This window comes from Dufourea novaeangliae, unplaced genomic scaffold (assembly GCF_001272555.1).
Source record: "Dufourea novaeangliae isolate 0120121106 unplaced genomic scaffold, ASM127255v1 scaffold139, whole genome shotgun sequence".
NCBI lineage: Eukaryota > Metazoa > Arthropoda > Insecta > Hymenoptera > Halictidae > Dufourea > Dufourea novaeangliae.
The window spans coordinates 366,590-394,134 of NW_015374013.1; the positions used below are offsets into that span (position 1 = coordinate 366,590).

General features: G+C 36.7%; 7 protein-coding genes across 8 annotated transcripts; 4 read left to right on the plus strand and 3 right to left on the minus strand.

Moving 5' to 3' along the window:
- Window positions 1-1,318: 1,318 nt before the first annotated feature.
- LOC107188635 (protein farnesyltransferase subunit beta) lies at window positions 1,319-3,252 on the plus strand. The gene is made up of 6 exons (XM_015576953.1): window positions 1,319-1,620; window positions 1,721-1,840; window positions 1,937-2,175; window positions 2,270-2,570; window positions 2,646-2,887; window positions 2,959-3,252. Exons 1-6 carry the CDS (start codon window positions 1,507-1,509, stop codon window positions 3,146-3,148), a joined length of 1,206 nt encoding a protein of 401 aa, XP_015432439.1. The 5' UTR covers window positions 1,319-1,506; the 3' UTR covers window positions 3,149-3,252.
- A 505-nt stretch (window positions 3,253-3,757) lies between these two features.
- LOC107188636 (mitochondrial import inner membrane translocase subunit Tim16) lies at window positions 3,758-4,361 on the plus strand. The gene has a single exon (XM_015576955.1). The coding sequence runs from the start codon at window positions 3,855-3,857 to the stop codon at window positions 4,251-4,253; it is 399 nt and encodes a 132-aa protein (XP_015432441.1). The 5' UTR covers window positions 3,758-3,854; the 3' UTR covers window positions 4,254-4,361.
- Window positions 4,362-4,654: 293 nt separating this feature from the next.
- On the minus strand, window positions 4,655-7,590 carry LOC107188634 (exonuclease 3'-5' domain-containing protein 2). The gene is made up of 7 exons (XM_015576952.1): window positions 7,292-7,590; window positions 6,505-6,646; window positions 6,127-6,426; window positions 5,916-6,040; window positions 5,422-5,834; window positions 4,970-5,346; window positions 4,655-4,892 (listed from the first exon to the last, which is right to left on the minus strand). The coding sequence occupies exons 1-7, from the start codon at window positions 7,525-7,527 to the stop codon at window positions 4,692-4,694; spliced, it is 1,794 nt and encodes a 597-aa protein (XP_015432438.1). The 5' UTR covers window positions 7,528-7,590; the 3' UTR covers window positions 4,655-4,691.
- An 874-nt stretch (window positions 7,591-8,464) lies between these two features.
- On the plus strand, window positions 8,465-10,993 carry LOC107188646 (phosphatidylinositol 4-kinase type 2-alpha). Of its 2 annotated transcripts, none has more exons than XM_015576971.1 (6): window positions 8,465-9,049; window positions 9,138-9,256; window positions 9,383-9,875; window positions 9,947-10,242; window positions 10,312-10,451; window positions 10,547-10,993. In XM_015576971.1, exons 1-6 carry the CDS (start codon window positions 8,755-8,757, stop codon window positions 10,638-10,640), a joined length of 1,437 nt encoding a protein of 478 aa, XP_015432457.1. In that variant the 5' UTR covers window positions 8,465-8,754; the 3' UTR covers window positions 10,641-10,993. The 2 variants fall into 2 exon arrangements, with proteins under 2 accessions (XP_015432457.1, XP_015432458.1); XM_015576972.1 differs by having other exon boundaries at window positions 9,947-10,212.
- A 725-nt stretch (window positions 10,994-11,718) lies between these two features.
- LOC107188623 (stabilizer of axonemal microtubules 2-like) lies at window positions 11,719-15,456 on the plus strand. Its single transcript, XM_015576941.1, has 6 exons — window positions 11,719-11,802; window positions 11,905-12,182; window positions 12,262-12,579; window positions 13,221-13,473; window positions 14,096-14,367; window positions 14,851-15,456. Exons 1-6 carry the CDS (start codon window positions 11,719-11,721, stop codon window positions 15,092-15,094), a joined length of 1,449 nt encoding a protein of 482 aa, XP_015432427.1. The 3' UTR covers window positions 15,095-15,456.
- Window positions 15,457-16,400: 944 nt separating this feature from the next.
- Window positions 16,401-23,472, minus strand: LOC107188694 (signal transducer and activator of transcription 5B). Its single transcript, XM_015577029.1, is given in 11 exon segments — window positions 16,401-17,465; window positions 19,930-20,164; window positions 20,253-20,408; window positions 20,506-20,910; window positions 20,913-21,090; window positions 21,199-21,667; window positions 21,758-21,901; window positions 21,982-22,328; window positions 22,412-22,568; window positions 22,645-22,780; window positions 23,325-23,472. Coding segments are annotated over 10 exon segments (2,394 nt in total). The 5' UTR covers window positions 22,773-22,780; window positions 23,325-23,472; the 3' UTR covers window positions 16,401-17,290.
- Window positions 23,473-24,180: 708 nt separating this feature from the next.
- On the minus strand, window positions 24,181-26,075 carry LOC107188671 (major facilitator superfamily domain-containing protein 10). The gene is made up of 7 exons (XM_015577001.1): window positions 25,782-26,075; window positions 25,431-25,693; window positions 25,049-25,340; window positions 24,748-24,968; window positions 24,549-24,639; window positions 24,339-24,476; window positions 24,181-24,275 (listed from the first exon to the last, which is right to left on the minus strand). Exons 1-7 carry the CDS (start codon window positions 25,999-26,001, stop codon window positions 24,181-24,183), a joined length of 1,320 nt encoding a protein of 439 aa, XP_015432487.1. The 5' UTR covers window positions 26,002-26,075.
- Window positions 26,076-27,545: the final 1,470 nt, after the last annotated feature.

Sequence of the window (27,545 nt, forward strand, 5' to 3'; positions counted from 1 at the left end):
CCCGTCAACACCGACGGAGAGCACCGATACCGCGGCTCGCTCTACCGCTCTCGCTCGCACGCCGTGACGTCACCCGATTCCCGGAATCCCTTTTCGTTTAGCTGAAGCACTCAATTTGTAGCTGACAGTACGTAGATTAATCCACTGTTATTGATAATAACAATAAACGACCAGAACACTGTTAAAATCGCATTTAATTGCGGAATATATATATATATTCATACGTATCGCGAGATAGAGTGTCAACCGTTGCAAACAATTGAGATTTTAACAATGTTCTTGCGATTACTGGTTTGCAGCCGTTAGAGAATAGAAATCTACGTTCTTTAAACGGTGTATCCAATGCAAAACAAGGAAGAAATATGCCCGTTTAGCGGTGTAAATGCGTTCGAAATCTTTTGCAATTAGGGTTGCCGCCTCATAAGGGGCTACGGTAATACAGACGTAACTAATTTGACTAATTCAGGGGTTCTGCACTATTGGGTCCATGAATTAAGTCCTGAGGGACAATTTGAGACTAATGACGTTCATTTTAAGTGCTGAATTACTGAGATATTTGCATTTTTCTATCACTAGAAATTTTCACTCACCTGTCGGTATGATTTGGCTAGCAGTTTGAGCGAATTGCCACGGGTGACGCCACCGGTCGAAAAAATAGTGGTATTCCGCAATTAAATGCGATTTTGACAGTGTTCTGGTCGTTTATTATTATTTTTAATGGCAGCGGATTAATCTACGTTTTTTCAGCTACAATTCGAGTGCTTTATCTAGACGAAAGCTATCCGTGTAACGGTGTAACAGCTGTTTAAATTGAACTAAACGGGGTACGCATGACGAGATACAGTGTCAACCGTTGCAAATAAATTGTGATTTTAACAATGTTCTTGTAATTACTGGTTCCCAGCCGTTAGAGAGTATTATTCTACGTTCTTTAAACTTCGAATTTAATGTGTGACGAAGAAAAATGATGCCCGTTCTCACAAGTACTGGTTTCTAACTTCGTTTATGAAAATACAAATTCCAAAATATTCTCGCGCCACACGTCCAGGGCAGTTCTGTCCTGAACTTAAGCACAAAACGTAATTAAAATCATTTAAATAAAATAATTAATATTTCATTATTTCTCATAAATACTAAGACGGTTGTTGTTGTTTAATAATTTATGATAAAATAAGCCACAGATTAATACCAATAAACGCCACACGGTGTGCAAGGCGAGGATAGTCTGTCTACGCTATAGTCTACGCGAGACAAGACCTCTAGACCTCTATAAAACTCCGAAGATTTAGTTTATGGTGGTCCATGGATAGCCCCCAGTTTGATGACTTTGGTGTCAAAAAAGTCCAATGCTCTATTAACCTTAACGTAATTACTACATTTTCAATGTATTCATGATACTGTAACAACAACTTAATCAATTATCTTGTTCCCTTTCTTCTTAAATCTGTGTACATAATTTTTTATTTATCAAGCATTGACATAAAGTATTCACGTGTTGAATAAACTATGTGGAATTCAATGTTTAACGAACTCGATGAACCTCGCGTTAGAAGTTACGCTGAAATATTAGAACAGAAGCAAGACAATGAAGGCCACCGGACCGAAACATCGTTCGAACAGGTATATTCTTCGTGTTACTAAAAATGATTAGTCCGTAAATGTATGGTATTGTATATTTATCGCTACTATAATAGTATATTTACTGCAATTTCATGTATAGGAACATGTAGAATCTCAGGTGCTTAAATTATTCAAATTAAGTCATGAACCCTTTTTAATGCGACAAAAACATATAAAAATGTTAACAACGCTTATGACTCACCTTGACAAAACTTATGAGGTAAAGACTGTTAATTTGCTGTCATTTTATTGAATTCATATTATATTTTTTTTTTCGTGTATTATGTCATATACATACATGTATTTTGCTGTTTAGTCTTTGGATTGCAGCAGACCATGGTTGTGTTACTGGATATTACATTGTCTTCAAATCTTAGGACATCATTTGAATGATGATGAGTATTCCAAAATTGCTGGCTTCTTGGCCAAATGTCAATCACCTGAAGGGGGATTTGGAGGAGGCCCGGGGCAATATCCTCATTTGGCCTCAACTTATGCAGCAGTAAATGCATTATGTATCATTGGTACTCATCAAGCGTATCAAGTAATCGATAGGTACATGACAACTAAATTGTAAAAGGGCATCAAATTATCAATGTTGAAATATAGTGCATATCTTTCAAAAGAGTGATATACATATCAATTGTAGGACAGCTCTCAAAAGCTTCTTGACATCCTTACACAACGAGGATGGTTCTTTTAATTTGCATGCTGATGGAGAATCAGACTTAAGGGGTATATACTGTGCACTTGCTGTAGCAAAATTGACAAATGTATATACTCCTGAAATGTTCAAAGAAACAGAGGATTGGATAGCAAACTGTCAGACATGGGAAGGTGGTTTTGGAGGTTGTCCTGGTATGGAAGCACATGGTGGATATACATATTGTGGATTAGCAGCACTTGTGCTTCTCGGAAAAACTGACTTCTGCCACTTAAAATCGTTATTGGTACATAGAAAGTTCTGAATATTATAATAAATGTTGAAACGTGTGTTATTATCTTTTAATGTTACTTGTTGTTAGGCATGGATAGTAAACAAACAAATGCATCTGGAAGGTGGATTTCAAGGACGATCAAATAAAATAGTAGATGGTTGTTATTCATTTTGGCAAGGTGGAACTTTTCCATTAATTCATGCAATTCTAACAAAACAGGGGAAAGTGTTCAATTCTAATTACTGGTTGTTCAATCAGGAGGCTTTACAAGAATATCTATTAATTTGCTGTCAACATCCTCATGGTGGTCTTCGGGATAAGCCTGAAAGGTATAAAATCACCTACCATTATAATTTACTGTATAAGAACACTTTTGCAAGTTGTTTTGTATTTGTTTCAGAAATCCAGACATGTATCATACGTGTTATGCTCTTAGCGGATTGTCAATTGCACAAAATTCTCCAAAACCATTGATTATTGGATCTCAAAACACAAACTTAGTGAACATAACTCATCCTGTATATAATCTAGTACTTTCTTGTGCAGTTAATGCATTGAAATACTTCAATAGATTAGAGATACCTGCCTGAACATACATTTAATATTTCAAATGCATTAATAGAATAACAACTATTTCTATTCTATTTTGTGAGAAAGTTCAAAGAGGCAAATTCTATTTTGCTTCGTATTGAAATTGACCAACTAAGTGTAAATATAATGTTACTTATTAATAAAGTTAAGAAGGTTTAAAACAATACAAAAGAGGATTTTTTTCGTAATCGTCTCTGTGTTAACAATCGTGATGGAGTGTACAAAAAGTTAACCTAACATATTTTCTCCGACCATTTGAAATGTAAGAAAGAACTGCGTAATGTAATTGCAATTATAAATAGAAAAAACAAATAATTAATAAAAATACTTACTTCTAATTAAACAATATTCCTCATTCTTTTTCTAGAACACAAAATGAACCCATTTTTATTCGTCAGTATCATTACACGATTACAAGTATTTATTTGTTTTGATAGAATATATTTTATAAAATTTCTAACTTATATAGAAACTCTCATCGAGACGCAGAAACTTTAAAAATATTATAGTCAATATAAACGTTGTACTGAAAACTTGGTTTACAGATACTCCGGCAAACATATCATATGTGTAAGCTACAGAACGCGAATACCTACCTAAAACGAATTTTGTGAGAATAAGAAATTTGTTCAAAATCCATGTATATAGAAAAAAAATACATCAAGAATAATTTTGATAGCTACTTCGAATCCGAAAGAAGAGGTTATGGCAAAATACTTGATACGAGTAATTATAATGGGCTCGCAGATCGTGGGCAAAGCGTTTGCCAGAGCATTGCGACAAGAAATTGCGGCAAGTCAAGAAGCCGCCCGCAGAGCAGGCGGTGGAACAAGAGGTGATCAACATGTAGCAGCCAATTCTAGAACTGGAATTTCTTTGGATGAATCTCTACGTATCTTGAATGTCGACCGATTGGATCAAACGGAAGCTATAGAACGTAACTACAAGTATCTTATGGATGTTAATGACAGATCTAGAGGTGGTTCTTTTTACATTCAATCTAAAGTAGTACGTGCCAAAGAACGTATAGATGAAGAGCTAAGAAATCAGAATGTCCCTCCAAAAACAAATTCTATGAAGGAACATGCTGCTAAACAACCTTAATTGCTGTTATTATAGTCTAAATTTAATTATTGCAATCGTGAAGTCTGTATATACATCTTAATGCCCATATTTTAATTATAAATAGATAGTACAAAATATGTAATTAAACAAGACCATGCTGACTGTATTTTGTTATCGCTTAAAATATTAAAATGAAAATAACGCCTCACTTTAATAGAACTATCCGCAAGCCTTTGTCTATAGACTTTATTCTTCATATCTCAACTGTGATCAATGTTCCGTACTTTTTGAGAAAGAAAGAAGGTAGAAAATAAAAAAGTAAACACTAGAACTTATGTGTGCACGTATCTGTGTATATATGTATAAATAATATGTACATATATATGTTCCTAAGGGACATATTAGTTCGTATGACAGTCTTTTGATACAAGTACTCGCTCTTATACGAGTCCTTTTTTGGTATATAATGCTTAAAATTTAGTGCCTTAAACCAGCTACCTTGGCATCTTCTGGTTCAATTCTATTCTGTGACTGACGAATGATTAATCTCTCCTGATTGTGATGAATAGACCACAGTTTTGGCAAGTACTTTGGTTTCATCGTTACTAAGAAATGCTCTCTCCACATTTGCTCCAATTCTATCAGTCCACCTTCTCTTTTTTCAAAGTATTGAACCACCTACAAATAAGAATATGTAACATAATTTTCAATTTCTTATTAAGAAAAGTTAGTTCGTAAAGTTTTCTATTCTGTACCTTCAAACCATGAGGTTGGCATTTAGATTGGTCATAGTTAGGCATTGAAACCATAGCATGCTTTAATTCTTGATACACCAGATCGAGGAGAGCTGGTGTAACTTGCTGCTGACCCGTACATTCCAGGATATAATGTTCTAATTCTATACGTCGTGAGTCGGGCAAAGTTCTTTCTTCTCTTAATGCCTTAACTGCGGAATGTAGTTTCCTCCAATTATTTACATATTTATTGCGTACGTGTGTCAACGGACCGGCCAAAGGCGCATCACACATGTCTGCTAGCTTTCTTCTGAGCTGCAGATCATAGCAGTTACTTATCTCATGACATACTGGACATAATAATAGTATGTCGTGCGACTGATGCGCTTTCATCACCACTGAAAATTATTTATCGCTTGTTAATATTTTAAATACCTTGTAATATCGACTTGTATACCCGTTAAATAACTCACGTGGAAAGTATTTACGATACTCCCTAGGTACGACATTTTTTCGAATAAATTTCTCCAAAGTTCCACAGACTACGCATTGATTAACTTTAACCTGTGTATAGTATTGCCCAACCTCTCCTAGAGCACGTCCAGAAGGTTCAAATTTCAGCCTCACGGTAAACGGTTCCTGTTCAATTACTTCTCCTAATGCTTTGGTAACATACCATTCTGCTTTCTTACGATCACACGTACACAATATGTCTCCATCAGGTGCTTGTAAATAACAGTTGTGATAAAGTGGTTTATTTCTTGCAGGTATACTGCTTGCATGTGCAACAATGTTGTTTGTTTTCAAATCTCGTAAAAACTTGTCAGAATGACTGGTTTTAGTATTTTTATGATTACCAGCTGTGTGTATCTGTTGAGCCTTGAACCTTAAAGAAATAATTTGCATATTTAGCTATTTATATTTTAGTACATTTATCACTTCTTTAATCTAGGGAGCATCTTGTTACCTCGTATCGATTATACCATTAGGCAAACAATAAAATTGCATATTTACGTTTTTATTACATATACAGTTTATATAATTTGTAAAGTTTTCCCATAAAGAGTACTTTTCTTTTATTTTTTGTACGATCTGTAAAATGTAATGCAACTTCATTATTGTATACATTTTCTCCATGAAAGTATTAAAAACATTTATAACGTTATTATATTTGTTACCTGGTCATAAATAAGAACAGACGCAATTGCATCGCAAGCAGCATATGCTACTTGTTCGTCTGTAAGAGTGCCAGCATTCCAATTGCCACACCTTACTTCTATTAATTTATCGATTTCCAAGCCTAAATATTGCAAACACATTGCAGCCAAACTCTTTGAGCTTGGTAAACTTGCACGTGTTGCCAATGATCTTAAATCAACTGTACCACAAACTCTGCACCCATAATCTGCTACTATTTTTTGTCCATCTTCATACGAAGCAACTCCAACTTTAAGGATATGTTTACTAGCCAGCAATTCCTGAATAATATTTCTGGTTTTATATATTTCTAATATTACATTCCATGTTCTATAAAGTTACCATTGAAAGCATCATACTTTTAATTTATGAGGAACATATCCAATTTTGCCAATGCGAAATAGACCACATACTCCATTAAATGTAGCAAGTTGAAGTAAAGATACAGGCCCTTCGTTAACCCATTCACAATCAAAACCTAATACATCATTAGTTAAGTTACTGAAACATAATACATATTTACTTAACACCATGATAGAATTAGAGAGTATTTGTGAAATTATTTGAATAAATATGTGATCGAATGAAATATAAAATGAAAAATTATTTTATTTGAAATCCAATTAACGAAATAATCTAAAGAATATCATTTGCCTGCTCAAATAAACTAACACATGATTGTTTCAAGTAACATGTAGCCAGAGAAGATAATATATTATCTTAACGATTATTTTTCAAATAGTTTATTTGGACAATGCCCAAGCCTGCCTTGAACTTTGCAAAAAATTGTGAGACAAAATTTAACTATATTTGAATGTATATAACTTTTGTAAATCGGAGTTTCTTTATCCGTATTTTTCTTCTGAAATATGGATATCTTTTGTTTTTTAAATAATATAAATGTACAGTACACTGTTATCTTATGTAGTACTTGTAATATTATTTCTAATGTAAAAAAGTTTTTATCAAGAATTTGTACAAATGTTAATGTAAGAAATAATTAACCAAGTAATAAAAAATGTAAACACACCTATTATTCCAATGTACACAGAGGCAACAACACAGTTCAGAAAAAGTGTAAATACAGCATTGTAATGTACTTGACATCTATGACCAAAATAAGATACAGGCAACCATGCAACTTACCAGCGAATACGCTGAACGGCGTAATCACATTTTTCTGGAGTATCTGCCAAAATTATCTTGTCTAACGCAATGTTAACCTTATTTTTCTTGGTATCCCTCTGCTTGTAGCTTTTATTCTTAATACTTTGACAAAGATGTATAACACTTTCCAGTACATTTTTGCGGTACTTAGAGGCCAACAATACAAGACCCACGGTTACACATACGAGAAACATATTGTTCTTTGCAGGATGCATTAATTGCAAAGATAAATTTGTATTTTCAAGAAAGTTAATATTAAAAATTCTATGTACAATTTGAATTAGTTGTTCTATGTATATTCTTATGTGTGTGTATATATACATATATATTAATATTTTTCTATCAGGAGAAATATTTACATTAGCAATTAAATATATTACATAAATAAGTTAAATAATTATCGTTACGTTGAAATATGTCAATTAGAAATTGATCGATCGTAAACAATTAGCCGACAGTTGAAAAGTAATAATGGCAAAAAATTCCACGTAAGGTACGCCTCAATAATTAAACTATGAAAGTTGTTTGAATAATCGCGCGAAAAGTACATCACGACCTTAATTAGAAGGAATGATTTTTAACCGAACGAGGTTCAAGGTAATCCGCAGCTATTTGAAGAAACGGCCGACGTACGCGGCTACGGATGTCACGCACGACTGCGATATGTTTACTACGCGCGATTACGGCAATTACGGCGATTACCATAACGTTATCTTTCCCATTATTTTCCTTCTTGTATCCTCAGTTCGATACTATGTTCTTCGCGCTGATTGGCTGAATCTTCTTCGTGTAAAATTTTTATGAATAATATCACAAATTATATTTTTATCATTTTGCAAACGATTACGAATCATGTATTTAAAGAAGCAAGGAAACGGAGCCTCCACATTATAGATTCTGCAATATTCAATTTTTCGATAAAACTTATTATGTGTATACGATATTTAGTGGAACATATTTTGAATACATTAAATAATAATTAAAAACAGATAAAATAAACGTACAGCTGGACGTGTAGTTCTCACGTCTCACGTAAATGAAGAAAACACAACATACGCAAAAGCATAATATATAAAACGGTATAGTAAAAATTAAGTATGGCGTTAATCCTATCAGCTGATATCGTCTGCTGGAATGACGAGTCGTAGTTCAACTGCTTGGTTAAAGAGTGCCTCTAACTGTTATAAAAACATTTTCTTACTTAATCGTTATTCCGATGAATTAATAGGTTCGTGAAAACCGATAAAATTTTAATGACGCAATGACTATATCAAAGTTTGTAATGGTGATAATGCTTGTAAAACCACAAGAACTCGATCGCGTACATCATTGACAGGTGGTACAGGAATGTGGGAAAACAGATAGGATTATCCGCGAAAACGATCTGTTACACGATCGGTTAAGTGAAAGAATCTGCGGATCAACAAGCAGATTCGGTTGTGATGAGCGACTCCGAACAGCGGCAACTGCACGTGCCTTATAGAGAGTATCATAGCCAGAATAACACTAACACTTCTGCCCTGGTGGAAACAGATGCACTGGTAGATCTATCAACCACATCTAATAATTGTTTGCCAGTGAACAGCAACGAGAGCTCGGAATTAATACCGGACGTTGAGTTTGTTCCAAATCTGAGCAACGAACAACCCATAACCATTGATTCCCCTGGAATTGACCGGGAGAGCCAGCCTCTCCTTGGTCGGTTGGAGCTTGATGTTACATTTAATCGTTTTCCTGGTATGTAGTTGCGTGTAAACACATTGGATTCGTCTAACGCTAATCTAACAAATGATACAAGCATCAATTATTTCATGGTATTTTGTAGATGATCCACAATTCTCTGAATTAGTATGGCAGGCTGAATGTGCAATAGATAATGGAATTTTTCCCGAAAGGATATACCAAGGATCAAGTGGAAGTTACTTTGTAAAAAATCCTACAGGGGTAAGGTATAATGTTTCTGTTCAACTTACTCAATAATAAACATTAAAGAATTATTAGAATCATTGCGAGAAAATAGATACCGGTATTTGTTATACAACAATGGCAAATAGTTTCATTGATTTTCAGAAAGTAATTGGTGTATTCAAGCCAAAAGATGAAGAACCCTATGGAAGATTGAATCCAAAGTGGACAAAATGGATGCACAAGCTTTGTTGTCCTTGTTGTTTTGGGAGAAGTTGTTTAATTCCCAATCAAGGATATTTGAGCGAGGCTGGTGCAAGTTTAGTTGATCGTAAATTAGGTCTCGGCATAGTTCCAAATACAAGAGTAGTGAAACTCGTCAGTAGAACATTCAACTACCCACGCTTAGACCGACAGAAAGCCCGGATGAAGCAAGCGATTATGGATCAATTCCCTACAGTTGGCTCGCATTTCAATCGGATTGGTTTACCACCAAAAGTTGGTTCTTTCCAAATTTTCGTGGATGGCTACAAAGATGCCGATTATTGGTTGAGACGATGGGAACACGAACCCTTATCACCGCGTCTCAGTAGGGAATTTCAACTGCAATTTGAACGCTTAGTTATTTTGGACTACATAATTAGAAATACAGACAGAGGTATTTAACGATTTACGAAGTTTCTTCGCAATCTATTCAGAGTTTATGAACGCGTTACTATTTTTTCAAAGGTAACGACAATTGGTTAATCAAGTATGATAATACTATGGGAAAAAACGGATCGGACCAGGGCGAGGTTCAAATTGCCGCAATAGATAATGGTTTAGCCTTCCCTTTCAAACATCCTGACTCGTGGCGTGCCTATCCTTATCACTGGGCATGGTTGAGTCAAGCGAAGCAACCGTTTAGCGAAGTTACGCGGGAGCTTGTATTACCGCAACTTTCGGATCAGAATTTTGTGCAAGATCTTTGCGACGATTTGTATCAATTGTTCAAAGTAAGTCCCGCAAAATGGCAATTGTTCAAAGTAAGTCCCGCGGAATGGCAATTGTCGTATCGACGACAGATCAAAGATAACGCGACGTTCTTCTTGTAGCAAGACAAAGGTTTTGATCGGCATCATTTTGACAAACAAATGAGCGTGATGCGCGGCCAGATCTTAAATTTACAACAAGCTTTAAAGGATGCGAAAAGCCCAGTGCAATTGGTTCAAATGCCTGCTGTGATCGTTGAAAAGTATTTATTCATCCGTATACGTATAGATAATATTTCTTACCATTAACATAATAGACGATTAAATGTAAACACGCGATCTTACTGGTGTTTTTCAGGGCCAAAGGAAACGGAGCACCAAGATTATTCTCATTTTCCGACACGTTTACACAGCGCTTCCAGAACAAAAGTCCTTTCTTCTCTTGGTGTTGAACAGAACCAACGTTTCTGAAATGCTTGAAACGACATCAATCCTGTCTGTCGACTGAAAAAAACCTATTCAGTATATCGCGAACATCGTCTTATTATTTGTTCTGTCTCTCTATTCAGTCTCTTTTACTTTTATTCCGCATTACTACCTCTGTTTGAACATCAGGTTCTAATCTACCACTCGTAGATTTTATCGATAACTACGTTTAACTTATCTTGTATCTAAAATATTTTCTTTTAATTCGAATATAAACATCAGTCATAATACGATTATATATTGTATACAGTAAATATATGTAATGTTAAAGCAATACTTTTCGATATGCTTCGCATGGGAGAAACAGGTATGAAAAAAAGCGACGAACAATTATGGAAAACGTCTTGTGTCTACGTATAACGGTAATCATCCCCTTAGCGAAATACGAATACTAATTACATATTCATATTGTATGTACGTTTTCTACGTCTTCCGTATTATCTAGCACTCGTGTCGATTCTCACGTATGGACCCGACACGTTGATCTACACATTTTCGGTAGGTGCTGTCGAGAAGAAACCATCGACGAATCTTGAAAATGATCTGTGATTTAATGGGTAAATGTGATACCCTTATTGTTTAAAAACAAACACATTCTACGCAATCACATTATATTTTTAATCGACAATTATAAGGAAATAAATTTACTATTAGTGGCGAACCGAGAAATTTCAATTGCAATTCTTATCGGAGTACAAATTCTAATTACAAAGCTAAATAAGTAGACATACAATGTTCGAATACGTAATCGATAGTCGATGTTCGATCACGTGGCAGGATTCACATTGCTTTTTTGTTTGAATGTCGTTAATTTAAACCCAACTTCGACGATATAATCCTGATAAATTTTCTGCCTCATTAAAATCACAAAATGTAACGTAGAAGTTGTGCCGTTTGCAGGTTGCAATCTGACAGTTTTATATATCATTATACTTTATACAGCGAAACCTTTTCAATCGCGATTTGACGACAAACAGACGACGCGACGCATTTTTCTCGTGTATATTTGAGTAATTGCATTGTATTAGATATAAGAATAACAACATGGAAATGGTGGAGATTAATACAAAGAAGAAAGAACCACAATTACCGGTTCGTCAATCGCTGGACTATCCGTGTAACGTCAGAGTAAGACGATTCGTTCGTTCCTGATGTATACTTATATCTCTCTTGATTCAAAGAGTTTCCGCCAATAATTCGACTGACGGTTCTTCATTTTGACGAGTGTAGTGCACGAAGAGATACGTGCAACCGTCGCGGGTTAAATCGTTCGCTCCAGAACGGCTGTACTGTCCGCCTTCGAAGCTGCTGGAAACCAACACTACCTATCATTTGTCCTATTTGAATGTGGATTATGGGGAAATGCGTCGTAGCCGATCCCAACCCATTCGACCAGTACCTGTTCTCGCCACGTTCGATGGGAAATTTTCCAACGAAACGACCAACAAGTTCAGTTACAAGCCCATCGGTCATGTACCTAAAGCGAAACCGATTGTACCCAGACAAAGGTATTGTTTTTCTGTTCGTCGATAAATACTGCACGTACGATCAATTCACTACTATCTTTCGTTTTTTCCTCGGTGTTAGGCCAATGATGACAGGTCGGATGGAATGCATGACCACCGTTCGCAACGATTATGCTCGTAAACACGTCGAAAGACCAGAGATCGTAGTACCATGCGGGCATATTCGTTTGAGTACCGGTAAATTGGACGCCAGTACCACCGCTAAACTTTCTTATGCGAATCCTGGCCACACGGAGCCCACCATCAACTTCAAGCCGATAAGAGCCTATTGTCCACCCAACGAACCGGTGTGCCATCAGACTACTCAAAAGTTGAGCTATCAGCCTGTTCAAGTTCCTGAAAAAGAATCGTGTCCCTGGCAGATGAAGCCGACATACAGGTAGACCATGCACGTACATTATATGTATGTATAGTGCCACTTCGAGGTATAGTGATTTTAGGTGTGATCCTGTCACAAGGAGTGTGTAAACTCTTAAGTTTTCAAAAGATTAATTGAAAACTAAAAAAAAAAAAAACTGTGTACGCTAGGAATCAAACCCAGGCCGTTGGAACGTTTATCTAGTAGTCTATCCTCACTCCACATTGGTACTTGCTACCTGTTTCCACTAAACGGTATTTCAACGCAGAACTAAAACTTCAATTATGAAAATCTCAAAAGTTTATGAATATCTAACCCTACAATGGGGTATTTTCGTAAACAGAATGACGGTGTCTACCAGTCTGCAAAGTCTGAACTAAATCGTAGTTCCGAATGACGTACACACTACTTGTCAGTGGGTTTGCTATGTGATACCCTTTTTAGGATACCAGCCATTAAATGTGTCATTTGCTACTTTTCAAAAAAGTTGGCCGTCCCTGGACTTGCCACTGAAACCCTTAAAGGCGTAAAAGATCCGAACCCCTACTGTTTCTACGAAGTCACTATAGCTCGGGGAGAGGTGTCTATGTTTCCCGTATTTCGTCTCGTTCTTTTCAAAGACACTCCGCGCATATCGTGCTAACGAGAGACCACGTTTAAAGAGCCCCAGACGTAGCGATGTGCGGCAAAACAACGTATTCCGTAAGTTATTTGCAAAACGATGAACCGTGCACGGAGAAACCGATCAGACCAGTCGGGACTAACATATTTCCCCATGGAGGTGACTTTGCTGGAAGAACGATTTACAAAGAGAGCTACCTCGAATCGGACAGCATCGATCGCGTAGAGCCAATCATTCCTTCGAACAGTATCTCGAAAGCGGATGGCAAGATATCAGGAGACACGACAAACAAAGTATGTGCAATCGATGGAAGAAATATAGGCTCGGTCAATTCACGCAACTCGCAATAAGCCATGAATGAATCGATTTATTATTTTTTTTATTAATTTTAGAACGCCCGAGCCTCGAAATGGGGGGCTCCTCAAACCCATACTTCTTTTAACATATCTCTCCTAAGAGTATATTACAGATAGCACGTTTTCCTTAAAATTATTGTTTATTTATATGTATTTGTAAAATAGAATGGTAGCGTAAAATAGTATACTAACATGGAACTAGTCTGAATCTGATTCTTCTATTTCAGTTTGTTATTCTTTGGAGACAAGAAAGACGTAATATAGACATAATAATTTTCTATATAATAATATAGTAACGAGGAGTTTTGAATATCAAATTTAAACGTACATTCGACAATAAATAATTCTTTGAGAATTTTTTGCAGGCGGGAAATAGTTATAATTTCACGCTATTCGACTAGTAGGTTCAAGGAGCCCATCTCTGGGCGTTTTAGGGTTAATAGTAGATTGAATCAACACGTTTCATCTATTTCATCCGTCGTTAACTATCGCAGTTTTCGAATGTTTTCCATCGATAATTCATCATTGTCCTTTTAATCCACTGAATCCCCAATTGCAGTTGAGCTACCAACCGGTCCAAACGGAGAAACGAGATCCGATACTACCCCGATGCAGAAACATGATGGGCGACGGTCCGATGCAATCAGAGACTACCAATCGTTCCGACTTTGTACCGAAAGCGTATATACGACCCGGCCTCATTGTTCCCTGCAGCAACCTTCGAAATGCCGATAAACCGATGGACGATACAACTACCACGAGATTATCATACGTGATACCAGGGCCGATACAATGCGTTCAAAGCTTCAAGCCTGTCGTTCAATACACCAAGTACATAAGAAAAGCTTGTAAATCTTCTCTCGGGAGTAGTGATGGGTAATAAAGTCAGATTCAAGGCGACTTCAAGCCAGGACGGAGGGAACCGAACCGATCGAGTCAGATTAGACGCCAGACCCCGACGAAATTTGGATTTTGCGGCTTGAATCTAACTTGGTTACCCATCACTACTCTGTCGACGTATTGTAGACGTACTTTCGTCCGCCTTGGTCGTTTTCTGTTCTTTAATACTAGAACTACCGACAATAAACGCATATTTGCTTCGATCGGTGGATAAACGTGAAAAACTTTTGAAAATTTAGAAATTGACTTTAGTCATAAAAGGTGCAAAAGATATGAGAAAATGTATCGTCATAACATTTTAATCGTCGTTGTAAAAGTGTATTGACAAGTAATTTTCACTTGCTTGGTAATTCTAGTGTTCCTTCTACGAATTTGTTATTCGAAAGTAACGTAATACGTGTTTTACACACACAGATCGGCGCATAAAATTGATGGCGAGAGCGTGAGCAAATTATCGTATCAGGCGTGGACACCGCCTCCGAAGGAACACATACCGTGGGCGGATAAGGGAGCGTATCAACCACCGACAGATCCCATGTGCGCCGATACTATTTACCAAGCTAGTTTTCCCGCGCCCGGACACTACGAAGAAATATGCGAGGATCGAGGGGATTGCGATTGCTTGGATCGTAAAAACCCCCCCTGCCCGACCACGTAAATCGCGCCGCGCAAGAATCTGAATTACCAAATCATTTTCAAAAACGAAAGCAGCTGGTCTCTCTATCGCAAGTATCAGTGAAATCTAAAAACACGACACGACGACACAACAAAATCCCAAAGTCCAATTCAAAGATATTTTATTACGATACCTTAAGATATGAACGTGTGTCTTACTTTACTCTTATATTATAGTAATTGCTGTATACAGGACGATGAATAATAAACGTTTTATCTTTTACAAACAGTAAAATTGTTCTCGATAATAAAATAAACTCTAATCTTTGATAAAAAGATCAATAGACAATATTAACGTCCACTCTTCGGGTTTAGCTTACTACATACATACATACATACGTACATACTTACATACAGACTTTTTAATATATGTATAATATATTATATAGTGAATATAATAGGTTAACGATGCGTATAATCCTATTTACGACAAAACTTAGCGTACACCGATGTTTCACATATGTATTCGCAACAATTCATAGCTATTTTTTCATTTTTAATTGTACATGTACATAAAATAGGGGAAGGAAACGACAATTAGACTACAAGTTATTCTATGTACCTGAACCGACAATGAGAATCTCTTTTGGAAAGTTTAGCATCACAACTTTTGCTAATGATATTTTTATTTCAAGTCTATTAATGTTTTTCATTCTACCGCGATGAAAGCGTGTTTCGAGTTGAAGGGAAACGAATATGTGATTTTATCGAACAAGTTCTAGAACAACAACATTTTCAAAACGATCGATTCGATGTTTATGTATTCCTATATGAATAATTTGGAAAACAAGCAAAAACTTTATACTAAACGATATGTATCTAATTTTCCGTTAACGAATCTTAAAAAAATATAACAATTATGGATTTAAAGCCCATAAGGCACATAGTTAGGTCACACGAGTTGCACTACCTCCATCCGCAGTGTCAGACAAATCTCAGGCGTTGTATTACAAGTCTCCTACATATCCCATCGATAAATTAGAAACTTTAATCCTTGTAATTTCTTTTCACTATTTACAGATTTATAGGGAAACGATTGTTACAACTTACCAGTCGTATATATTACTATACCGATTTTACTCTACAATCTGACATCCCTAGGCCATTTCAATCGTCATCAATGTTCTCTCACTCAGTTTTCCTTTCAATCGGCTGAAACTGCTAGCGTATAAAAATATTGAATAAAACCACATCGATGTATCGTTCGACGCTCATTTCAAAAATTGCACTACGTTAAATGGTACAAGTTAACTCTATTCGTGTACCACCCACTTTTCTCTTTTGGCCTATATAACGTCAAAACTTGAACTAAAACGATTAAAAGTTTTTGTTAATACAACGTACACGGTACAGCTCCACAAAACAAAGTATATAACCCGTAAAACATGGCGTAAAGTTAAAACACGATTTGATCAACTAAATCCTATCTAGACCAAGTATCGAAGACTCCAAACGCGCGCGTCAGAGATGCTTTTGCTTCCAATCTGGAACCCCTAAATGCCTTTTTAAATTTTTAAATTATCGTCGTACAACCGATATAACAAATGTTTCAAAATGATAAATTCCTAAAATAATGTCGATAATGATATACATACGATTGCAATGAACGAACAAGTAGCTACTTACACACAAATAGCCGTTTCTGTGTTCCAATTTTCGTGTATGTGTATGTATGTGTGCGAGAGGGGGAGAGAGAGAAAGAGATATCTATATTGCACTTGGACATAGTAATCGAAGAAAACACATATGCTGTATAACGCGTTAAATGGATATACGTTAACGTTGCTAAAGACATTAGACGATTTCCCTCTTCTATCCCTCCTCTATTAAACAGCGATAAACACGGATCAGATCTGGTGGATTAGGTGGGGTTTCAGAAGTCGACGGGGATTGAAGAACAGAGGCGAGCAACCGACGCAAAAAGGGATAGGTAGAAAGGTGGCATGTACACCGACGAGCAAACTCGGCTTCCTCTGGGGGGAAAAAGCAACGTAGGGGTTAAGGTCTCCAACCGCTCGATAAATTAATTTCAAATACTGAAATAAATGTTAAACCGAATGTTAATATCACATAAAATTCAGTAACTCGGAGACCAAGTTATGGCTTTTTCTTACACCACTTTTTCCTCTAACGGAAACCGTGTTTGCTCGCGAGGGTATCGCGATTGTCCCGATTATACCTACTGCGGCTTAGTGTTGTACGATTGTATGAACTCGGAGAAGCTAAAGCCGTTAAAGTGGTCCAAGTTGAGATTTTCGTCGATCGAGGGCAGCTCGCCGTGACCCATCAGCTCCACATAGTCCATGTCCGAGTTCGCTCGCCCAACGCTTGACTGGCCAAGGCCCGGAGCGTAGCTACCACAAATCAAAACACAACCCCAATCACTGGCATAGCAATGGACAGCAGTCACGTGCTAATTCGAAATATATAAACACACGGTGCACGGTACCGGTAAATAATCTACTAGTATTATTTTCATTACATTTCCGATACTCTAATGTCTGGCTTCGTTCTTTTAGCGACTAGCCGATAACGATCATCGACGAAAGTGTCTTACTTCGATTTTGCCGAAACGTGTGACCGATTTAGCCGGATAGCCGGTACAACACGGCAAGGGACGTATTAAACAACCACAAAGTGAATCCCCAACCTAATCACGATACCGATCGATCGGTCACCCGAGGTATTAATAAACTACAATTCTTAAACGTGGTTTCAACGCGTATATCGTAACGGGCAAGGCCTCTTTTTTTTTTTAATTTTCCGTTCCCCTCGACCGAATCGACAGTGTGTCATCTTCTCCGCAACAGGACCGTTTTTATGTAACATTTTGTACCGCCAAATTGCCAGTAGAATTCTCTATACTAACACATTGTGATTGGAGCTGCGTTTCATTTTTTTTTTTTTTTTTTTTTTTTTTTTTTTTTTTTACTTTTTCTCAGGAGTAGCATTTTCTAAGCGTTCAAGTTTCCGTTGTTGTGGTTGTACCGGCTTGCTCCAGGCCTTTGCCTTTCGTTTCTCGAAATCTCGTGTGTTCGGAAAAAGTATTTTTTTCACGTACGTATGTTCGCATCACGGTAATATTCAGCTTGCTCGAGCGTGTGTTATTCTTTTCATTCGTATAAATTTGTACATCAAAATCCGTTACACGTGTGTGTGTGTGTACACAACACATACAAGAGACACACAGTTATACATGAAAGTACTACGAGCGAAGCAAGAGCTTTTCTTACTCATGTCGCTTGCTTGCCTTTTTGGTTTTTCAGCCATGGATAAGCCGTGTTACTACAATAATAATAATGATAATAAAAAAAAAACACATACAAAATATGACAGTCTCGGTAAAAAAAAGTACCAAATATTGTTTTTCTAAAGCAACCACCGCTCTTTCATGATTCCCCATTCCTACTAAAAACTACACATTGTAAATTACAACAAAATAATTGCTCCTTATCCCCCGAAGATCCTTCATTCCTTACTTACGTTATCCGTTGGACGGATTTTCGTTGCAATTTGGTTTGCAAACGATTTCATAAAAACTTTCAAATGTTATACTCAACTAGATCATAATACACTATCGTTGTATCAGAGGCATGCATATTCTCCCATCGGACGATTCTCACCTAGAACGTGAAACTTGTTTTTCTATCTTAATTCCCATAAAACCTTCGCACAAAGGACCTCGGGGGTTTTAATAACGACATCGTTCACCGAGTTATGCGTGGCGACGATATCACTTAACATTAATAAATGTATACTTACTGATTAATCATTCGAATATCAGAACAGAATGCTGGGTGGCACAGAGACTACTTACGGTAGAATAGCGACAAAAAAAAAATGAAAAAAAAGAAAATAGTAGTACAGACTCCTCTCGATTATCGTCCCGAGCTCGGGTCTGCGTCGGGACAATAATTGTATAGGGAGAAATGCTTCAGACCCTCGTAAATTTGTTTTTTGCCGGAAGCCCGAACCTCAAGAACAAAGTGTGCGCTTAACAGGTTCCACGGCCTCCCCCACAGTGGTGGGGATAATGCCTGGACAATAATCGTGTAGAACAAAGCCAGACAATAATCGAGAGGAGTCTGTAACACTAACAATGGAAGAAAACAAAAATTAAGACTAGTTATATTATAAGTTTCGCATACGTGGCAAAGTATACACGAAAAAACAACTACTTCCATTTTACGGAAATCGTCATTAAATACCCAGAATTCTTCAGTATGTATACCGAACCGTTTTACACGACTTAATATTACTTATATTCCGTTCATTTCACGATATAATTATAGTGTAAAGATTTCAAAAGACCATGAGAAAAAGTTTACAAAATGTATTAAACTATAATATCACTGTAAATATTATCTAGACATTCGCAAAAAGGAAAACGTAAAAAAAAAAAAAAAACAATACTGACACCATCTGCACAGAGATAGTATACAAAAGACATGCAAAGCATTACGGATCGTAGGAATGTTTCGTTTCTACCTTTCATCAAATCCCCGTGTTAACGTCTCCGCGATCTTTCAACTGTAAAAATTTTCCTATTTGGGCGTCACGAATTCAAGGCCGGTGTATCGACGAACAGTACGATATTCTTAATAATTCACAAACTAAGTTTCAGAATCACCGGTAAACGATACGCGGGCCGTCTTGAGAATCGAGAATCGATTCGTTTCTAGAGTACAATGTACCAAAGCGAAAGCTGAGTCTTTGCATATCTTGTACGAAGTGTATCTATGGCAGTAACTTTTCGTAATTGCTAGTACTAGTAAATGAATGAAATACGATTTGATAGCTTAGATCCAGGGGACTGACCTGGAAGCCACCGACGGAGTATCGCGCGTCACGGACGGGTCAGGACTGTGCGCTTGGAACATGGTGGATGGCGTCGCAGGATAACTACCACCTGGACCACTCTGACCGCTACTGCCTACCCCAACTACGGACGAGTGCGACGGAGTCTGACAACCAATGCCAGGTCCACCCCAACCAGGTACGTGCGTTACTAATACAGGTTTCACGTATCCGTTCGTCGACGTAGATTGGTTTTCTACGACAAATCGTGCAACGTCCCGTTTCACAATTTTCAAGCATATCGCGGGTACAGAGCACCAACGACAAATCAAAATACCACGTACCTGTGAACGGTGTGTAGTATTTGGAAAATGCTTGATCCTTCGACAGATCTGGATATAGGTAAAGCAAATGTTGTAAATCGGACACACGATCCGCTAAGCTACGGATAGCAAAGTCTTTGCTCGTAAATGGCTGCAGCATAAACACCTCTGTTTGATCTACAATATAAGTATTTCATTAGAAATCAATGCGCGCTAATAGGGTCTGCGGCGATATAATGATTTTTACAAAGAAAAATAAACTAAAAAACCTTACCTCCTACCCATGCGATAGTAACCCCACCAAGTTCAGAGTCCGAGAAGCGCATTAGAAAAGTTCCCGATGCACAATTCGCTAGCATTTCCTCAGCTTGCTTCTTTCTAACGAATCCCAATATGTACCCGTCAATCCACGGGCCTCTCAGATGCTCCCTTGTCAGTTTCATCACGGCGTAAAACCACTCCCAAAATGTGAAATTTCTTTCGGGCAATGGTTCTTTGCAAAACTGTGCCCAGCTCAGAAGCAAACCAGAATAATCCTGACCAGCCGCGTTACCACCCCGAAATGCTTTCTCCGCGAGAAATCGGAGGTTATCTTCAGTTAAAGAACGGCCTGTTGCCGATCGAAATTTAACATTCAATGCTTCGGCCACTTGACCCCATGGAACTTTATCGGGTACTGCACAACGGGTAAACTTAGCGTCCAAACCTGAAATACTAATTCGCCACCCCCGACGCTAAACTGCGACTGAAAAAGAAGTGAAAATTTTTCGTCCATGACAGACTCTGTTCCTTTCTTCTCCGCCCTTTTGATCTTCTTCAATTGCATATTGCGGAAGCTTACAGATAGCTGTCTCGTTGCCTACAAAGTAAACACCACATTTCTTATATTAATTATACATCTATGGCAGCAGTTGCAACCACAGTACACATATTCGACAGTATCATGAACTACATATAGTACTCTTACCTGATGGTATTCCATGGTTCCTGTGTTATTGAGAATTTCACCACTAGCCTCTCCATTTTTTGCCATTTTATCACTCTTCAGAAGGGCATTTGCCTGAGCTTCGCTAATAATGCTTACTTTTACTTGAGGAGGTGTCATGTGAACGTTTAATTTTCCACCCACAAGAAGACGTACAGTACTAGTAAAACGTGTATTAGTCTTCATTACTTGCGGCGGTTGCTTTTCTATGATGAACGTACTAGTTACTAGTGAACTAAGAAGCTGTGTAATTTGTGAATTTAACGTAGGTAGAATATCTTGCATTCCAGGTGGTTCGAGAGCAAATTTCTGTTTTAAACGTTCGGCTTCTTTGATTTGTTGGCGATTCAGCCAAATTAATTCGGCTAGACTCTCACACCATTCTTGAATAGAGTCTAAATTATTATTAAACGGCGCGCCATTCCCGGCTAATTGTTGGTCTCTTTTCCATCTATAAAATGAAACGTTTTGCATTTAACATGTATTCAAAACCCTTAGTTCTGTTAAAAACAAAAAGAGGCTAAGTGAAAATAAATTTTACCTAATAAGTTCATCGTCCAATACTCTGGATTGCAAGCTATTTAGCCTAGTGATTGTATCCTTCAGTTTGTCAGCTAGTGTCAATCTTAACTGCATCAAACCAGTCACTTTATGATTTAGTACTTGCTCTTGTTGCTCCTTTTGTCTATAATATTGTTTTTTGTTCTTAATATCAATGGAAAAACTTAAATGTTTTGTGTCAAATTACAGGAAGCATTAAATTACCTTCTGATCTTTTTCTCCAAGTCTATATTCTGTTGATTTTGTGGTTGTGTTGCAAGGTGTTGAAGATGCGCGTTTAATTTGGTACACTCGTGATAACTAATAGCAAAGGCTTCTTGTTCCTGTTCCATTTTTCGTAAATCTTCCCCAGTTTCTTGTGTTCTACGCCGTAACGATTCAACATGCTGTGCTATTTCAGCTACAGCATCACTAATCAATCCAACTTTTCCTCCTGCCATACTCATTAATGCTCCTCCCAAATTTTCTACTTGTGCTACTAATTTCATTTCTGTTCCTAGACAGTGTCTGATTATTCTGAACAATGTTGTTGGATTATGAGTATACCTTTGCTGCATTGAAAAAAAAACATTTAACTGAGCTTTACTGTATATTCTTTTCGATATACTTATTAATGAACGTTCAGGAAACTTACACGAAAATTTTTTGCAGCTTCCATTAATTTTAATTTTGTAAGAAACATATCGTCTGTATTCAAAGATGCTGCTTTAGATTCAAGTTCTTGTATCAGAGATATAACAAGATTAGCTATATATTGTTCATGTTGTGGATTTTCAGGTTCTATGTCAGTCCTATAACATATGATATTCAGCTGAGTACTAAATAAAAACTGAATAATCCAATCATGCATAAAGATATATGCCTTACCACATCTTTTCTTCTATCCAAGATGACAAAAAATGTCGAACCTCTATTGGAAAGTGCTCTCCATATACTGAACGCACCTGTTGCAGTGCATCTTGGGGCAACTGTTGTGCTTTTGCCCACAATGACATTTTGACTACTAACAAAAATCCTGTTTTAAAATAATTTTACGTTGTTTTTAGGCAAATGGAATTTAGAAAACACAGAAACTACTTCCATTGATAACAATGGTAATCCATCACCGAGGAATTAATGGTATAACCACAAAATAACGTTACACTATAAACCTTCATTTGGACATCTGGTATACAGAAAATTAAACGCAGGGTTCATCGAATGATTTTACGTACAATTACAGAATATTCACAGTACGAGTCAACAAAACCACGAAACGTTTGATGTAATCTGTATATAGAGAGGCATGTGGGTAGATACATGCTTTCGAAACTCAAACAGTCGACACGGAAATACTCTAAAACGACTATCATATTACATTATTTAGAAAATTTAAACGAAATCGCTATTATTCGAGTGAATAATTCGGTGCTCCGATAAAGATTAACACAAGAAATATGATCATTGTTTATAGGTAACAGAACGTGACGTATCGCAATAACGCGTAAATAGTTAAGCGGGAGGGGCAAAAAAAAAAGATGTTCAGTCAAAGAATTGCTCGCACTCACCTGCTACTAGTCCGAAGACAGAAGCAACTAGGATCTGTCCAGTATCGATAAATTCTCTGTCTGCTCCGGTTAATTTGTTTGAGATGTAACCTTTGAACCGATCAAAGCTAGTCTACCGCGCAATAATCGTAAACGTAACGATCGCGGGGACCGGTCGCACACGCGAATCTCGTCAATAACTTTCCTTCCCCCTTCTGCGTTCCTCCCATCGATACGGACGATGACGGAGTGCAGCGGACAAGCAATTCCGAGAATTTCTTACCGTAAATGGCGCGGTCCCGAAGAGGGGGGGCGGTCACATGACTAAATACCAATCACGCTTGCGCGAGTCAGTAATTTTCCCAGGAACGTAACAAAATAAAGGAATAAATATTGATACGCACAGGATAACTTCGATCTTCAATATTTTCTCCCGCAAATCAATGATCACATTTTCCTCAGTTTTACCCGTATTCGATTTGTCATATAGATAAACATTATTATTACGTAACAACCTTATTTCGAATACTGATAACTCACAAATTGATAATTCAGTTTATCATCAGACATATCGTACCTTTTCAAACATGCAACAACTGCACTTACTATATACTCACGAGTAGGAGTAGTTTCCTACTAAAAGTAATGAACAGAAGTAAAAGAAAAATTTATGCATTATAATATGTAATCACATATTAAAGTTCAAAATATATTATTCTGACAATAAACATTAAATATATGTATATCGAATACATGTTCTTAAAAATTTATATGATCATAAAAACTGTTGTAAAGTATATAAAAATACAAATTTGGAGGTGTAAATACTGATGTAAGTACAATATCTTCAAAATAAATTTTTCTGTAAGATTACTTTTCAAAGGGATTTCATACTTTGAAGAATAAGAGGTGGAAATACAAGAAATATAGCACCAATCAGATATGTTGTCCTACTGCCAATGTACCAAAAAGCTAAAACAAAAATCTTTGTCATAACATATGAATTTATGAGTATTTTATAGACTTTACTCTTACCTAAAGAAGCTATAATAGGTCCACAAGACCTAGCCAATGCCCCAAGTGAGCGAAATACACCTGTTATTACTCCTTTTTGGTTCTCAGGCCCGATTCGCGACACAAGTGTCATCATACAAGTCACCACCATGGCAGTAGCTATGATGCATTGAAAAGTTTTAAATAGTTTTTTCACCTTATTATATTAAATTTAGATGGTAATACACTCACAAATTGCAAATAAAAGTATTCCAATGGACAATGCTAGTGTATTTTCTGCCACACCAATACATACAAATGCTGGTATTACTAACCATAAGCCCTATATAAAATATTTAAAATTTATTGGAAACATTTAAACCTTGTAGAAGTAAAAAAAAAGACTTAAGAAATGGGTAATATTTTTGTATTAAGTTTTAAATGCATTTACCAATTCTGCTGTTGATTTTGTTTTATTTGGTGGAATTGTTCGTACCCAACATCCTTGCAATACTGCCATAACTAATCCAATTCCTAAGAACATCCAACCTTGTTGCATGCTCGTAAATTCAAAGAAATAATGAGTCAAGAATGTTAAGGTAAATTCTAAACCACTGTAAAGGAATAAATACATAAAATATGCATAGCCTAATACTCTTAAGCTTTTTTTATCTGGAACAATATATACATATATACATAAAAGTTTCATTATTGTATTGAAATTTGCGATGCAGCAATAAAAAAAAATTCACCTTGGATGCTTAAGCCAGATACTCCATTAAACTGAAACAAATCTATAGGATTGATATAAGCAATGGCTCCAGATATGCCAGACTTCAAAGTAAGTGCTCTATTCTTTGGTGGTAAAGATTCTCTCAAATTGAGAGCAATGAAACATAAATCACTTGCTGCTAGAAAAAGAGCGAAAATGGCAGGTATCACGTACCAAGCTCCTTCTCTATTATTGCTTGAAGCCCAAGCAAAGAATGCTCCTATCATTGGTCCTGCAACGAAACCTATGGAAAAGGCTATACCAACTAATGCCTAAAAATTAGCAGAAACTCTAAACCTTGTGTGCATCTTCAAAGTATGTATATTATCTTGTATCTAATATGTCAATTCTTCAACACATACCATTGCTTTTCCTCTTGTTTTTGCACACGTAACATCTGTTACAATGGCCATTGACAAACCAATATTTCCTTTACTAATGCCGCCAACAAATCTTGCTAATACAAATATAGTAAAATTATAAGACAATGCCCACAATAAATAAGACAACATGATGCCTGTCGAGCAAAGAAGCATCAATGGCTTTCTTCCATAAATATCAGATAATGCCCCTACAATTGGTGAACCCAAAAATTGTAAAAAGGAGTACATAGAACCAAGGAAACCTATAAATTAAATTGATCGTCTTCGTTAATACCGATGCGCGAACAATTCGAAGTAAAAAGTAAAGGAAAAAACCAAAACTAAACTAACCTCCATAAAGTACTGTACAAACTTTATCGGGAGCGTTAAAAAATTTTCTTGTGCTTTGTATATAATGTAAGATCTTAAAATATAGGCCCTGATCATTTTCGATTTCTTTATAATAGTCTAACAACGCCGGTAACAATGGTAGTATCATTGTAAATGCTAATAGATCCAATAGCAATGAAATAAACACCACTTGAACAGTATTGTCTTTTATTTTAGCCATTGTTAATTCTCGAATGTTTTACAATAAAACGGACGTGTTGAACATGAGATTACCAAGTTGTTAAAAATAATATAACTTTTATCAGTCACTGTGTTCCCTCAATCACTGTGTAAAATTAAAAACGTGTCGTACAAGAATTAACTTGGATAACCCCATAATTATCACTTATATTATTTTTCTCAGACTATTTTCAAGCTACATAACACGACAAACTGGACGTTTCGATTGGGAAGGTAGAATACACTAGTTTAACGGGAATACTTTCTCCTTCTTCCATTATAAAGGTTGGGAAGTGTACTAGGTATGTAATTCCTACAGTGAAATGGCTTGACCCACTTTCGGCACTGTATACTTATATGTAGAATTTTTTGTCCCTTGTTTTACGATCGATAACAAAAGAATCTGCATTGCCATTGACGTTATGTTATCGACACGAACATTCTAAACGAACTCTACATTATCCACACTAGATTTCCCGTCAAACAGTCTGCCCTGTCCCAAACCTGTGATTGTGTCCTCTGTCCAAACAGAATCATTCATGAAGCACATAGTTTATCGAATTAAATTTACGATTTTTCTTTCACATCTCTCCTATCTTGTTACATTAATGGAACGAAAATTTATCACGTTTGTAACACGAACAAAGAAATGCAGTATGTACACGTAATGCCCATAATAACATCAATCAAAACCAATACATACCTTACAAATTATTGGCAAAATCCAACCAAAAAGAAACTTACGAGTGAAATAGAATACATATATCACTATGTAATAAGCTCATGTTGTAAAAAACTGCGTTTACGTATGTACTCTTTATATCTTGATTAATCATTACATTGTTTTTATTTGTCAGTGAAGCGAAAAATAGCACAAACCGGCGCACCCAGAAACATTATGTATGTTTAACTTCCGGTTGCACACGATATAAAGTATTTGTATACACGGGACACAAACACGTTTGCATTCGACCACGGATTCACTTCCTCGATGGGAACAAAGATCTTTTGAAACCCGTCCCAAAGTGTAACGTCGCCTGGAACGACCGTTTTTTATCGCGCAGTATTTCAATAGTTTTTTTTACTAGAAGTTTCGGGGAAATAAATCAGAAGGGGCAGACATCGAGTTTGCAATTCTTGTCGTGAGAATGCGGTTAGTAGTGATCCTAGCATGGCACTAATTTTCGAAATATATAACGTCGTGTAAGGCAAGAATCACAGATATATTCACATTACCTACGACGAAAAATCAATCGATCGGCTTGTCTATAAGTTTATTAATAACCGTAGTTACAGATTCTGTATCTTTCAAATGATATCGACTAAATCAGGTGAAACTTACGCGAATACAGAACGTATATTTTTCTCCAATCGAAAAATCTTAAGAATAGTTCAGACCTATGCATAGAGCAGGTGGCCCAGAAACCAGCAGCGTTGTATCATGGCTAAAATTTAAGCAAGAGATTCGACGCTTGCCATCTGGGCCCTACGGTGTGAAGCGCATACGGTACATCGATGCCATTCCATTCCATTCGGTAGCATGTG

Excerpts from the sequence above, each read along its gene's own strand:
- LOC107188635 (XM_015576953.1), top strand. The coding sequence starts at position 1,507 with ATGTGGAATTCAATGTTTAACGAACTCGATGAACCTCGCGTTAGAAGT. Across the intron at positions 2,176-2,269 it reads GCGTATCAAGTAATCGATAG|GACAGCTCTCAAAAGCTTCT; the intron begins GTACATGACAAC and ends TATCAATTGTAG. Across the intron at positions 2,888-2,958 it reads CTTCGGGATAAGCCTGAAAG|AAATCCAGACATGTATCATA; the intron begins GTATAAAATCAC and ends TATTTGTTTCAG.
- LOC107188636 (XM_015576955.1), top strand. The coding sequence starts at position 3,855 with ATGGCAAAATACTTGATACGAGTAATTATAATGGGCTCGCAGATCGTG.
- LOC107188634 (XM_015576952.1), bottom strand. The coding sequence starts at position 7,527 with ATGCATCCTGCAAAGAACAATATGTTTCTCGTATGTGTAACCGTGGGT. Across the intron at positions 6,647-7,291 it reads GCCGTTCAGCGTATTCGCTG|TAACTTAACTAATGATGTAT; the intron begins GTAAGTTGCATG and ends ATTATGTTTCAG. Across the intron at positions 6,427-6,504 it reads ATGTTCCTCATAAATTAAAA|GAATTGCTGGCTAGTAAACA; the intron begins GTATGATGCTTT and ends AATATTATTCAG.
- LOC107188646 (XM_015576971.1), top strand. The coding sequence starts at position 8,755 with ATGAGCGACTCCGAACAGCGGCAACTGCACGTGCCTTATAGAGAGTAT. Across the intron at positions 9,257-9,382 it reads TTGTAAAAAATCCTACAGGG|AAAGTAATTGGTGTATTCAA; the intron begins GTAAGGTATAAT and ends ATTGATTTTCAG. Across the intron at positions 10,243-10,311 it reads CAAAATGGCAATTGTTCAAA|CAAGACAAAGGTTTTGATCG; the intron begins GTAAGTCCCGCG and ends TTCTTCTTGTAG.
- LOC107188623 (XM_015576941.1), top strand. The coding sequence starts at position 11,719 with ATGGAAATGGTGGAGATTAATACAAAGAAGAAAGAACCACAATTACCG. Across the intron at positions 12,183-12,261 it reads CCGATTGTACCCAGACAAAG|GCCAATGATGACAGGTCGGA; the intron begins GTATTGTTTTTC and ends CCTCGGTGTTAG. Across the intron at positions 12,580-13,220 it reads CAGATGAAGCCGACATACAG|AGCCCCAGACGTAGCGATGT; the intron begins GTAGACCATGCA and ends CCACGTTTAAAG.
- LOC107188671 (XM_015577001.1), bottom strand. The coding sequence starts at position 26,001 with ATGGCTAAAATAAAAGACAATACTGTTCAAGTGGTGTTTATTTCATTG. Across the intron at positions 25,694-25,781 it reads TTGTACAGTACTTTATGGAG|GTTTCCTTGGTTCTATGTAC; the intron begins GTTAGTTTAGTT and ends TTTAATTTATAG. Across the intron at positions 25,341-25,430 it reads AAACAAGAGGAAAAGCAATG|GCATTAGTTGGTATAGCCTT; the intron begins GTATGTGTTGAA and ends GCTAATTTTTAG.